Below are 12597 nucleotides of genomic sequence, written 5' to 3' on the forward strand. Positions count from 1 at the left end.
TAACCACACACACACACACACACACACACACACAGTCAAAGCTGAACTGTGTGAGCCTCTGTGCAAATCCAGACAGCTCTCCTTCCCTGTCCTACACAATGGAATGCACGCTATGAGGCAGCAAAATGCACCAAATGCCACAGCCTCTGGGGATCAGCATTAAGGAACTTGGTTGGCATTTCTGTAATAGGAACCATCAATAATACATTCTGGTTCAAAGGCACTTAGGGCTGGAATAGAGGAAACAATTTAGGGCACTTTTCCCCACCCCTTTTCAGAAATACTTTCTGTGGGAAAGAAGGAGTTGAGGCAAGAGAAAGAGAAGCAAAGAAAGAGGCAGAAACTGAGAAACAAGCCTTTGGTATGGCTTTGCCTAAGGGAAAAAACTCAGTAAAGCTCATTTAAATCTAAAACTAACAGAAAACCTACAAATGTTCCTAAAATAATACTGTTTAATTTATTCTACATTATTAAATAGAAAAATTATTCCAAATGGAATTCTTATCCAAAGACAGAAAACAATAATGTAATTATTTCCCTTCTGAGAAACATGATACTGTTTATCTCAAAACAACATAAGTAACTGTTACCTGAAATAACTATGAGTTCAGACACAAATCCTCAGAGTAAAGGCACAACTGTAGTTACAGAGTTCAGTGGAACAGTTCAAATGAACAAAAAGCACAATTTGTGTTCATTTCCCTCATTTTCAAAGGCTCTAAGGAATTATTTTAATTTACCATGTTTTTAAAACCTCATGCAGCTTGGATACTTTATATCTTTTAATTTATTTGATGAGAAATAGATTACGTATATTTTTTAAAGTATCAGTTGTAATTAAAAGAGAAAATAGTGTTTACCCTAATGCCCCCAGTTCCCTGCAAGAAAGCTCTCTAAACCAATTATAACTTCTTACTTCCTTAAAAGCCAGTGAAAGGAAGCTACTCATGTATCTGGCTTCATGGGAGTCATAAAGCAAAGTTTGAAGAATTAGAACAATAAATGAAGCTTTCCTCCCCAAAATGTAGCCAGCAAAATTTATGAGACCAGAAAATATGTGCTGCATTAGTTTAGCAGCTCATGTTTTGTCTTGGATAGGCCAAGCCACCGAAGCAGGGGAAACATGGGTTCCTTCAGGGATTCTCCTTATTCAGTTTTTGAGGTACAGCCCTGAGCCTGACCTAGAGAGAACACACAGCAGCAGTCTATTGACTGATCGAATGAATAAATGAATGATCAATGCCAAGACAGCTTTGCAGACCACTCTACCAGAGTCCACATGCAAACCATTTTCCTTGCTCATTCTCCCTCAAACTCCCCTCTTTATCATGCTCCACAGCAGATCAAATATGGTTGCAGATTCTTTGTCATTTTTCCACAGAGCATCTTCTGCTACCTGCTCTAATCTGTGACTGCTTTGACCAAGAGAATATGGCAGACCTGACTCTGAGTTCCAGAGCCAGGCTCTCAAGTACACTGGCCAGTTCCATTTTCTGTCTTTTAGAACATTCTCTTGGGGAGACCCAAGCTGCTATGTAATATGTGCCATTACTCTGAGATAGCCATACTAGAGATACCATAGGTAGACGCTCCAGGCTTTAGTCCCAGCTAAGCACACTTCCAGCAATCCTGACTGTGGTGCCACACACTTGAGCGACGTCATCTGGGACCCTCCAGACTAGCCTGTCCACCAGCTGAACAACACTCAGTGACCTCAGTCAACACTACATAGAGCAAAAGCATAGTCCAGCTGAGCCCTGCCTAAATTCCAGACCCAAGATGTGTGTAATATCATAAAATGGCGGACTGCGCCATCTTGGGTGGTTGTTGCCGGCATCCAGAGACCAGCTACTAACCTGGAAACAAGGGATTCAAGCAGCGTCACTACCTGAACTCAGACGAGCACTGCTTCTTCTCACGGAAAGGTTGGACATCCCCTAAAGGTGCGGTTTGAAGTTCGGGTTGAAGGGAGGACCGAGCTCGCGCGCGCGGGGCGGAATCTGCGCCCCACAGAGTCTGCAGCCGTTGGGACCAGCGTGACCCGCGAGTGGGGAAGGGGCCCCACAGGGCTGCTGGCAGAAGGGAACGTGAAAAATGAGCCCATAGCTGGACTGGATGTAAGGGAGCAGCCTTGGACTTTGCCAATCTGCTGGCTGCTTGGTGCCAGGGGCGAGTGAGCGCGCGGAGACTGTGCGCAGACCTGGAAGGTGGAGGCTTGCAAATTTGCACAACTATCAGGCTCTTGTTACAGTTCCCCTTAGATCCGTGCATTTGATTATTAAACCCAGTGCATGGGATTCCCCAGTTGGGGTCATTCACAGAGCCTGTAGGGGAAAGTTCTTTTTGGGGAGCCTGGGAAACAGCGGGCAGTGGCAAGGAACCAGCTCTGGGCAGTGGTCTTTCCTGAATCAGTTCCCAATACCATAGAGGAAAAAAAAAAACAAAAAACAAAAAAACCCTACTGATAGAGAAGACTTATAGCCTCGGAGGTCAATCCAGACACACTGCCACCCAGAGGCAGAGCCACGAACTGTCTCTTCTGCGATCACAAATAAAGGCAGTCTGGTAAACAAATACAAGCTGCCTTAAAATCAGGTCTGTGGTTTACTGCACGGAGGGACAGTGTATCGCAGGGAAGTTCAACACTCCCCTGAATGCCTGGCAGGACTGAGGCGTGCCAAAAAGAAGAGTGGAAGATCTGAAGCACCTTCACTTCCGAATATTTTTATATATATATATATATATATATATATATATTTTAAATTCTTTTTTCACCATTTCATTAAGAACCTATTTTATTTTATTTTTTTTATTTTTTATTTTTTCATCACTTCATTTTACCTTTTTAATTACTACATTTTTTTAACCAGTATTATTGCTATCCTTTTACCATTTTTTCAAGTGTCGTTTTATTTTTTATTATTTTATTAATTTTTCTTTATTTTATTTTGGGATTAGTGTTATACACACTATTTTCATCGTTCCTTTAGCATCATTTCTCTCTAGCTCACATTTACCCTTAAGCCAAAACTCTCTTCCTCACTTTTCCCCTTTTGTTGTCCTGTTTCTCTTACCCTATTCCTGCTTTGGATTTTACCTATTCCTTCTTTCTAACCACTGTCTAAATTTCACCCTACTTATATATCTAATTTCCAATCCCTCGCTCTCCCCATACAAATAGCCTCTTCCCCACCTCTATTTCATTCTCTTACTTTTTTTTTTTTTTTTTTTTTGGATTTTTGTTTTTTTTCTTCTCTCCCTTTTCCCAATCTCATTTAGGCACTCCTTTTTGTTTTTTATTTTTCTCTTTAATCTTTTTCTCTTTTTTCTTCTATATCCCCTAATTCTCTTCGATCGGGGGGTCACCTTTATTTGGGGTTATTAATATTGTGAATGCATTTAGTTTGTTGCCTTATACGTTGTGCCTTGTTGTGTTGTATTTTGTGCCTTTGAATCAGCGCAGCAGAGAGAGAACTACATAACCAAACACCTTGAGAAGAGAAATCATGGTGAAACAAAGAACCAACCCAAATATGAGAGAAAAACAGTCATCATCAGAAAAGGAAGTAAACGAAATGGAGGCAATGGAGGCAAGCAACCTGTCAGAGAAAGAATTCAGAGTAATGGTCATAAGGTGGATGAAAAAAATGGAAGATCAATTCAACAATATGTGTAGGAACCAAGAGGAAATGAAGAAGAACCAAGAGGAAATGAAGAGAAACCAAGAAGAAATGAAAAACGACATCACTGCCATAAAGAACTCAATAGAAAGCATCAACAGTAGACTAGAAGAAGCAGAGGACCGCATCAGCGAGCTAGAAGACAAGGTAGAAAAAAATACCCAAACAGAACAGCTTCTAGAAAAAAAAATTAAAAAGCAGGAGGAGAGCCTAAGAGAACTCTGGGACAATGCTAAACGAAACAACATCCGAATAATAGGGGTGCCAGAAGGAGAGGAAACTGAGCAAGGAATAGAAAACCTGTTTGAAAAAATAGTAACAGAAAATTTCCCTGATATAGGGAGGAAAAAACTCACACAAATCCAAGAAGCTCACAGAGTCCCAAACAAAATGAACCCGAAAAGACCGACACCAAGGCACATAATAATTAAATTGGCAAACACCAACGACAAAGCAAGAATCTTAAAAGCAGCCAGAGAGAGACAGAAAGTTACCTACAAAGGATCCCCCATCAGACTAGCGACCGATTTCTCAACAGAAACACATCAGGCAAGAAGGGAATGGAATGAAATATACAAAGTCATGCAAAGGAAGGGTCTGAATCCAAGAATACTATACCCAGCGAGGCTATCAATCAAAATTGAGGGTCAAATCAGGAGCTTCACAGACAAAAACGGTATACGGGAGTTTATTACAACCAAACCAGCAATGCAAGAAATGCTACAGGGTCTGCTGTAAATAGAAAAAACAGGAAACAAAGAAGGAACGCAGCGGTAAAGAACAAAAATGGCGACCAACAAGTTTCTATCAATAATAACTTTAAATGTAAATGGATTAAATTCCCCAGTCAAAAGGCATAGGGTAAATGAGTGGATAAGAAAACATGACCCATATATCTGCTGTCTACAGGAAACCCACCTCAGAAAAAAAGATGCACACAGACTGATGGTGAAGGGATGGAAAAAGGCTTTTCAGGCCAATGGAAGTGAAAAAAAAGCCGGGGTAGCAATACTTATATCTGACAAATTAGATCTCAAAGTGAAGGACATAAAAAGAGATCAAGAAGGCCACTTCATAATACTAAAGGGAGCAGTCCAACAAGAAGAAATAACTCTGGTAAATATATATGCACCCAATATAGGAGCACCCAAATACGTAAGAAATCTTCTGGAGAAGATCAAGGGAGAGATTGACAGCAATACAATCATAGTAGGGGATCTTAACACCCCATTATCTCCACTGGACAAATCCTATAAACAGAAACTCAGCAAAGAAACATCAATCCTAAATGACTCACTAGATCAGATGGAATTAATTGACATCTTCAGAACATTTCACCCCAAAGTCACAGAATATACATTCTCCTCGGGTGCACATTTGTCATCTTCAAAGATAGACCATATATTGGGTCACAGACAAAGTCTCTTCAAATTCAAGAAAATTGAAATGATATCAAGTATCTTCTCAGATCACAAAGGCATAAAACTGAAAATCAACTACAACAAAAACAATCCAAAAAAATCAAACACATGGAGACTAAATAGCATGCTATTAAACAACGACTGGGTCACCAGTGAGATCAAAGAAGAAATAAAAAACATCATGGCAACAAATGACAATGAAAACACAACAATCCAAAACCTATGGGACACAGCAAAAGCAGTCTTGAGAGGGAAGTTCATAGCTCTACAAGCCTACTGCAAGAAACAAGAAACAATGAGAATAAATGACCTAACTCTACAACTCGAAGAATTAGAAAGAGAGCAACAAAAAAAGCCCACTGTAAGCAGAAGGAAGGAAATAACAAAGATCAGAGCGGAGATAAACGACATAGAGACCAAAAAAACAATACAAAAGATCAACAAAACCAAGAGCTGGTTCTTTGAAAGGATAAACAAGATTGATATACCTGTAGCCAGGCTCACCAAGAAACAAAGAGAGAGGACCCAAATAAACAAAATCAGAAATGAAAGAGGAGAAATAACAACAGACCCCATAGAAATACAAAGGATTGTTAGAAAATACTATGAACAACTCTACTCCAACACACTAGACAACCTGGAGGAAATGGACATATTCCTAGATAAATACAACCTTCCAAAACTTAACCAGGAAGAATCTAAAAATCTCAATAGGCCAATAACTATGGAGGAAATCGAAGCAGTAATCAAAAAGCTTCCAGCAAACAAAAGCCCGGGGCCAGATGGCTTCACAGGGGAGTTTTACCAAACATTCAAGGAAGACCTAAAACCTATCCTCCTCAGACTATGTCAAAAGATCCAAGAGGAAGGAGCACTTCCCAGCTCATTCTATGAAGCCAACATCACCCTAATCCCAAAACCAGATAAAGACAATACAATGAAAGAGAATTACAGGCCAATATCCCTCATGAACATAGATGCCAAAATCCTCAACAAAATCCTAGCAAATCGGATCCAGCAGTACATCAAAAAGATCATACACCATGACCAAGTAGGATTTATCCCAGGGATGCAAGGATGGTACAATATCTGCAAATCAATAAACGTGATACATCACATAAACAAATTGAGAGAGAAAAACCACATAGTCATATCAATTGATGCGGAAAAAGCATTTGACAAAATCCAACACACTTTCTTGATAAAAACTCTCAGCAAGATAGGAATTGAGGGATCATACCTCAACATAATAAAAGCCATATATGACAAACCCACAGCCAACATCATAATCAATGGGCAAAAACTAAAACCATTCCCCCTAAAAACAGGAACAAGACAGGGATGCCCCCTCTCACCACTCCTGTTCAACATAGTACTGGAAGTACTAGCCATTGCGATCAGACACGAAGAAGAAATAAAAGGCATCCAGATTGGAAAAGAAGAAGTAAAACTGTCCTTATTTGCAGATGACATGATACTGTACATACAGAACCCTAAAGACTCCATCAAAAAATTATTAGACTTAATAAATGAATTCGGCAATGTAGCAGGATACAAAATTAATGCTAAGAAATCCATGGCATTTCTTTACACCAATAGTGAACTTACAGAAAGTGAAACTACAGAAGCAATCCCATTTACCGTTGCACCAAAAAAATTAAAATACCTAGGAATAAACTTAACTAAGGAGGTAAAAGACTTATATGCTGAAAACTACAGGACACTGAAAAAAGAGATAGAGGAAGACATAAACAGATGGAAGAATATACCGTGTTCATGGACTGGTAGAATCAACATCATCAAAATGTCCATACTACCCAAAGCAATTTATAGATTCAATGCAATCCCCATTAAATTACCAACAGCATATTTCACAGATCTAGAACGAACGTTCCAAAAATTCATCTGGAATAAAAAAAGACCCCGAATAGCTGCAACAATCCTCAGAAAGAACAAAGTAGGTGGGATCTCAATACCAGATATCAAACTGTATTACAAAGCCACTGTTCTTAAAACAGCTTGGTACTGGCACAAGAACAGACATATAGATCAATGGAATAGAATAGAGACCCCAGAAATCAATCCAAACCACTATGCCCAATTAATATTCGACAAAGGAGGCAAGAACATACAATGGAGTCAAGACAGTCTTTTCAATAAATGGTGTTGGGAAAATTGGACAGATACATGCAAAAGGATGAAACTAGATCACCAACTCACACCATACACAAAAATAAACTCAAAATGGATAAAAGACTTAAACATAAGACGGGAAACCATAAAAATACTAGAGGAATCCACAGGCAGCGAAATCGCAAACATATGCCGAAGAAATTTCTTCTCTGATAATGCTCCTAGGGCAATGGAAACTAAAGAGAAAATAAACAAATGGGACTACATCAAAGTAAAAAGCTTTTGCACAGCAAAGGAAACCATCAACAAAACAACAAGAAGACCCACTACATGGGAGAACATATTTGCCAATGATACCACCGATAAGGGTTTAATTTCCAACATTTACAGGGATCTCATGAAACTTAACAAAAGGAAGATAAACAATCCAATAAAAAAATGGGCAACGGACCTAGATAGACACTTTTCGAAAGAGGACATACAGAAGGCCGAAAGACATATGAAAACCTGCTCAAAGTCACTAATTATACGAGAGATGCAAATCAAAATGACAATGCGTTATCATCTCACACCTGTCAGAATGGCTATCATCAACAAATCAACAAACAACAAGTGTTGGAGAGGATGTGGAGAAAAAGGAACCCTTCTGCACTGCTGGTGGGAATGCAGACTGGTGCAGCCACTGTGGAGAACAATATGGAGCTACCTCAGAAGACTAAAAATGGAACTCCCATTTGACCCAGTGATCCCACTACTAGGAATATATCCCAAGAAACCAGAAACGCCAATCAGAAAGGATATATGCACCCCTATGTTCATAGCAGCACAATTCACCATAACTAAGATTTGGAAACAGCCTAAGTGCCCATCAGCAGATGAGTGGATTAGAAAACTGTGGTACATATACACAATGGAATACTATGCTGCGGTAAAAAAAAAGGAACTCTTGCCTTTTGCAACAGCATGGATGGAACTGGAGAGCATTATGCTAAGTGAAATAAGCCAGTCAGAGAAAGATAAATACCACATGATCTCACTCATTTGTGGATTATAGAGAACAACATAGACTGATGAAAAGGGACAGACTCAAAGACTGAGAAACATCAATCAGGCTATCAATCCCCAGAAGGAAAGTAGGGGAGGGCGGGGGTAAGGGGAAGAGATCAACCGAAGGACTTGTATACATGTATATAAGCCATACCAATGGACATGGACAACAGGGGGATGGGAGCATGAGTGTGTGTGGGGGGGAGGTTGGGGGTTAATGGGGGGGATGAGGACACATTTGTAATACCTTAACTAATAATAAAAAAAAAAAAAAAAAAAAAAGAAACTATTTAACGGGCTACAATCCCCAAATCACAACAAACCCTACAATCACCCTACTAAAAATTGAAATAATTTAAAAAAATAATAATAATAAAATAAAATAAAATGGCTACTGTTTGAAGTCATTAAATTTGGGATAACGTGTTACAAAGCAATAGATAATTGGAATATATTCCTTCTCTCCTTCTAAAGCTAGCAAAAGCCAAAGGCAGCCATGCTAGTGTAGCTAGTCCTGTACTCAGGTGGCTCTGCAGATAGTGCAGGCAGAGGCTGGGACAAGAAACTCATTCTACTTGAGAGGTCTGGAGCAGGGCGTTGGGCCTCTAATGCTTCTAGAGGAAGATTTACCCTAATGGCTAGCAGCTACCTAGCCAACAGCTTTGGCAACAAAGGCCACAAAGCGCCACCAAGCACCTTGGAAGACCATACCTGCCTCATGAGCTCCTCTTGACGCATTCGAATCCTCTCTCTCTCCATCTGGATCCTTTGAAGCCGGAGTTTCTGCTGCTGCTGCTGCTGAGTGGTCAGTGCGTTGGGCATACTCAGGAGCCCCGCTGCTGGGTTCTGAGTAGGGTGGTTCTGCTGGCTCAGGGTACTGGGTGCCATTTGCTGCTGGTGCTGGTGACTCATCACTGTGGGAGGGAGGAACATAGGAGATCAATGACAAGGGTCCACAATATCTTATCAAAAGGAAACCATCACAATGTTTGTGCTTTGGAGTATAGATTTCTGGGGTCCCTTCCAAAGTACTTCCCTGTCAATCGATACTGTTTAAGTAATTATCACCTTAACTCAATTCATGGAGCCTCAGATACTGGCCCCACTTCCTGACTCATTAGTCTCAGGTCTTGATCCCTGTTAAAAATCTTATTTCACACCTTCCCTTTGTCTATAATACATTTTAAGCCTTTCACAGAACATAGTGGCCACAACTAAATTCTACAAAGGTTAGTTAGCACTACATATGGCCTCATTTCACCAGGACACCTGGGTGTAGTGCACTTCCTCAGACCACCCGCATGTGAATGGTAGAGCTGCGGAAGCTGTGAGCCTCAGTGCTTGTTGGGTATGCAGCAATACCTAGGGTGAAGGAGAATCCATCTCACATGTAAAAACAGTGCCTGGGCCAGAGACCTGTACGCAGGTAGGGCCCCATTAGTGCTTTGTCTAAAAAGGATGCCCCAAAGAAGTGTGAGCTAAGCTTAGGAACAAGTAAATGATTGAGGGAAAGCATTTCAGTTTTTGCAAAGAGAAAAATTAGTGATAAAAAATTACATTAAAATGTTAATTGTGAATGGATAAAGTCATTAGAAATGTTTTAAGTTTTTCAAGTGTTTTAAGTTTTTCTGTTTATCTGCATTTACTACCATTTTTAATTTTAGCATGTCATACTTCACTTCAGAAGACAACTGAAAAATTCTCTAATAAATTCTATCATTAGCATTCTCACACAAAAAATGCATTTTAAAAGGTTCTAGTTTTTCTCAAAACAGCTTACCAGTCAAATTTACTTAACTTCTGCCTGGGCAATATGCTATAATAATGAAAACCATGCTTTTCAGTCTATTTGTTCCTAGGTCAGGGCCAAAGACAACAACTTCACACACAGAGAGAATTGGTTTCCTTAAAGAACAATTAATTTCATGGCAGGAACTTCCTCCAGCTAGGGGGAGAGGGTGTTAAACCATTCTTTTAAAAAAAATGTATTGATACACTCACTTAAATCTTTATTGTGTCCCCCACTCCGTGTATCAGGCAGTGGGCTTGTAGTTGGAACAGATAGCTCCTGCCCTCACAAGAACTAATAGGCTGTTGGAAAAAATGTGGGAAGAAATGAGGTGGGTTTTTATGTGTGGCAGTGGAACAATAGAATGATAGGCTTTGTAAGGAACTTTGGAGATCATCTAACCCATCCCTTCATTTTATGGCAGAGAAGAGGAAACCCAGAGAGGTGAAGGGATATGCTCTGGTTAGCAAAAAAACTATTTTCAAATTTGCCTCCTGAGACCCGGTCCACCTGTTCTTTCAACTGTCCTTGGCTGCCCTCTGCCTCACCTTAGACTGAAGAACAGGAACAAATGCTCAAACTGAGAGCAACCCTCTAAGCATAGGTTGCCTTTGACAGCAAGGAAGTACCACTGAGACAGCAAGTCATCAAAAGCTGTCCAGTTCACAAACAGGAAGGTTTCGAGGAGGGTTTGGCTAGATTGATAGCTCTCTGCTCAATAACGAGCTACTGCAGGGACAGGAATAGTCTGTCCAGAGTTCAGCTTTCTCTCCCAGGATTAAGCCCACCACAAAAAACTCTCACCCCCAGGCACCATCCCAGCACACAGGAGGCTCAGAAAATGATGTGATAAGTGAGTGAAAGCACCTGGGCATTTCTTATGTTCTTAGCTTGAGAACAGAAAAAAAAGTCGTGACTGGTGGCAAAAAAACTGAGTGTTTCATTTGCATAGCTTGCTAGAGCATAATTACGGTCTCCATTTGAAGGACTGAGGAGGAGGCCAGGGACTGTGCACAAGGGAAAAAATGTTCTTCAATACTTTTTCAAGTAAGACAAAGTCCAGCTACCGGGAAGAATTCAGTTCATTAGACCTCTTTCAAGGCAAGGGATGGTGATCATTTCCAGGTATAGTCGTTTGTGAACCTCCTGAAAAAAAGATGCTCCTATTTTTCTGAGATAACTAACAAAACAAATGCCCAATTGTGTTTATAAGAGAAATGTGTACATAGAATATTTCTATTATCAGAAACCCTCAGATTAGGAAAAAGAGGCTTGTAAAAGTTTTTGTTGGTAGTTCAGAGGTTAACTGTTAATTTTTATAACTCAGATACTTTGAACATTTTTTAAGAATGACTCAGGTCTGGTAAGTTATTGATATGACAAATAAATGGGTGCAGAACTGTCTTCAGTGGCCTGAGAAGACTCCTGCCAGTGTAGAAAATCCTGCCCCAGCTACTCAGTGGACTCTCACTCATCTCCACACAGCACGCAGACACTGCTCGGCACACTTCATCGATGTCTGCGTCCTTATCTGTGGGGTTTAAGACTTGGAGACGAGCTCTTCCAAAGCCACACCCTTGCTGGTTCCAAAGCACCAGCCACACAGAGCCGTCCAAGAGAGGAAAGGTGGGCATGCTGCTTTCTTCCACTTAATTCAGATTTGACCATTCAGACTAGACATCTTCAGTTATTAACTGTAGAGACTGAAAAAGAGCGCAACTTAGACAATGACTTTGTTTTCAAAGTAAGGCACATACAAAACCCAGCAAGCCTGTATGAGAATATTCACTTCATGCAGTCTATAACAGCAAAAGGCTAACACTTGTCCACCAATGGAAGACTGCGAGCCCTCGGTGAGAGGAGTTGTGTGTGCACTACTGCAGAGAATGAGGGAGCTCTGCAGGCACTTCCATGGAACAATCTCTAAGAAACATTGTTTGTAGGGGGAAATCCAAGGGGCAGAACTATCTGTATGAGCTCATCCTATCTGTAGTTAAAAAGGGGGGTCTGTGTACACATACAGCAAATTTCTAGAAGGACACACGAGAAACTAGCAACAGTGGTGACTCTAGAGAGGAAGCTGGGCGTTGGGGGTGGGAGGAGATCTTCCTTTTCCTCTTCTGTACTGTTTGAAGTTTCCCTATGTGCATTTATTATTTATGCAAAACTTAAACAAAATATGAAAGTTAAGAAAACATAAAACAAAACATGGTCATGTATAGATCAAACTCAATATTTTCCTGGTGGAGTGATAGGCGGTAGCCTCAAAATTATTTGAAAAATAATAAATAAGGCTTAGAATACAGTCAAGGTCATCAAAACTGAGTGCCCACCCCATACGACTCCTCCTTGTGAACATGAGGAAACCAGTACTCAGAGAGCCGGTGAGTTAGTCAAGGTCTCAAAGGGGTCGGGGACCTAGAAACCAGGTGTCCTAACTCAATTTAGGTGTTCACAATTCCACCTGCCACTCTGTTCCCTGGAGCTGTTCCACTTTGAACTGTCACTGAACCTTCTCTGAGACTGG

At 40.5% G+C, this 12597-nt stretch overlaps 1 protein-coding gene across 3 annotated transcripts in view; it reads right to left on the reverse strand.

Moving 5' to 3' along the window:
* Positions 1-12597, reverse strand: part of WWTR1 (WW domain containing transcription regulator 1) — a 184846-nt gene that overhangs the window by 29164 nt on the left and 143085 nt on the right. For all 3 annotated transcript variants that reach the window (XM_036349951.1, XM_036349950.1, XM_036349952.1), the window contains exon 4: positions 8993-9195. In XM_036349951.1, the coding sequence (XP_036205844.1) occupies positions 8993-9195 (203 nt within the window). The remainder of the gene's footprint in view (positions 1-8992; positions 9196-12597) is intronic.

The sequence above is a fragment of the Myotis myotis genome, unplaced genomic scaffold (assembly GCF_014108235.1).
Source record: "Myotis myotis isolate mMyoMyo1 unplaced genomic scaffold, mMyoMyo1.p scaffold_m19_p_2, whole genome shotgun sequence".
In the NCBI taxonomy this organism is placed as follows: domain Eukaryota; kingdom Metazoa; phylum Chordata; class Mammalia; order Chiroptera; family Vespertilionidae; genus Myotis; species Myotis myotis.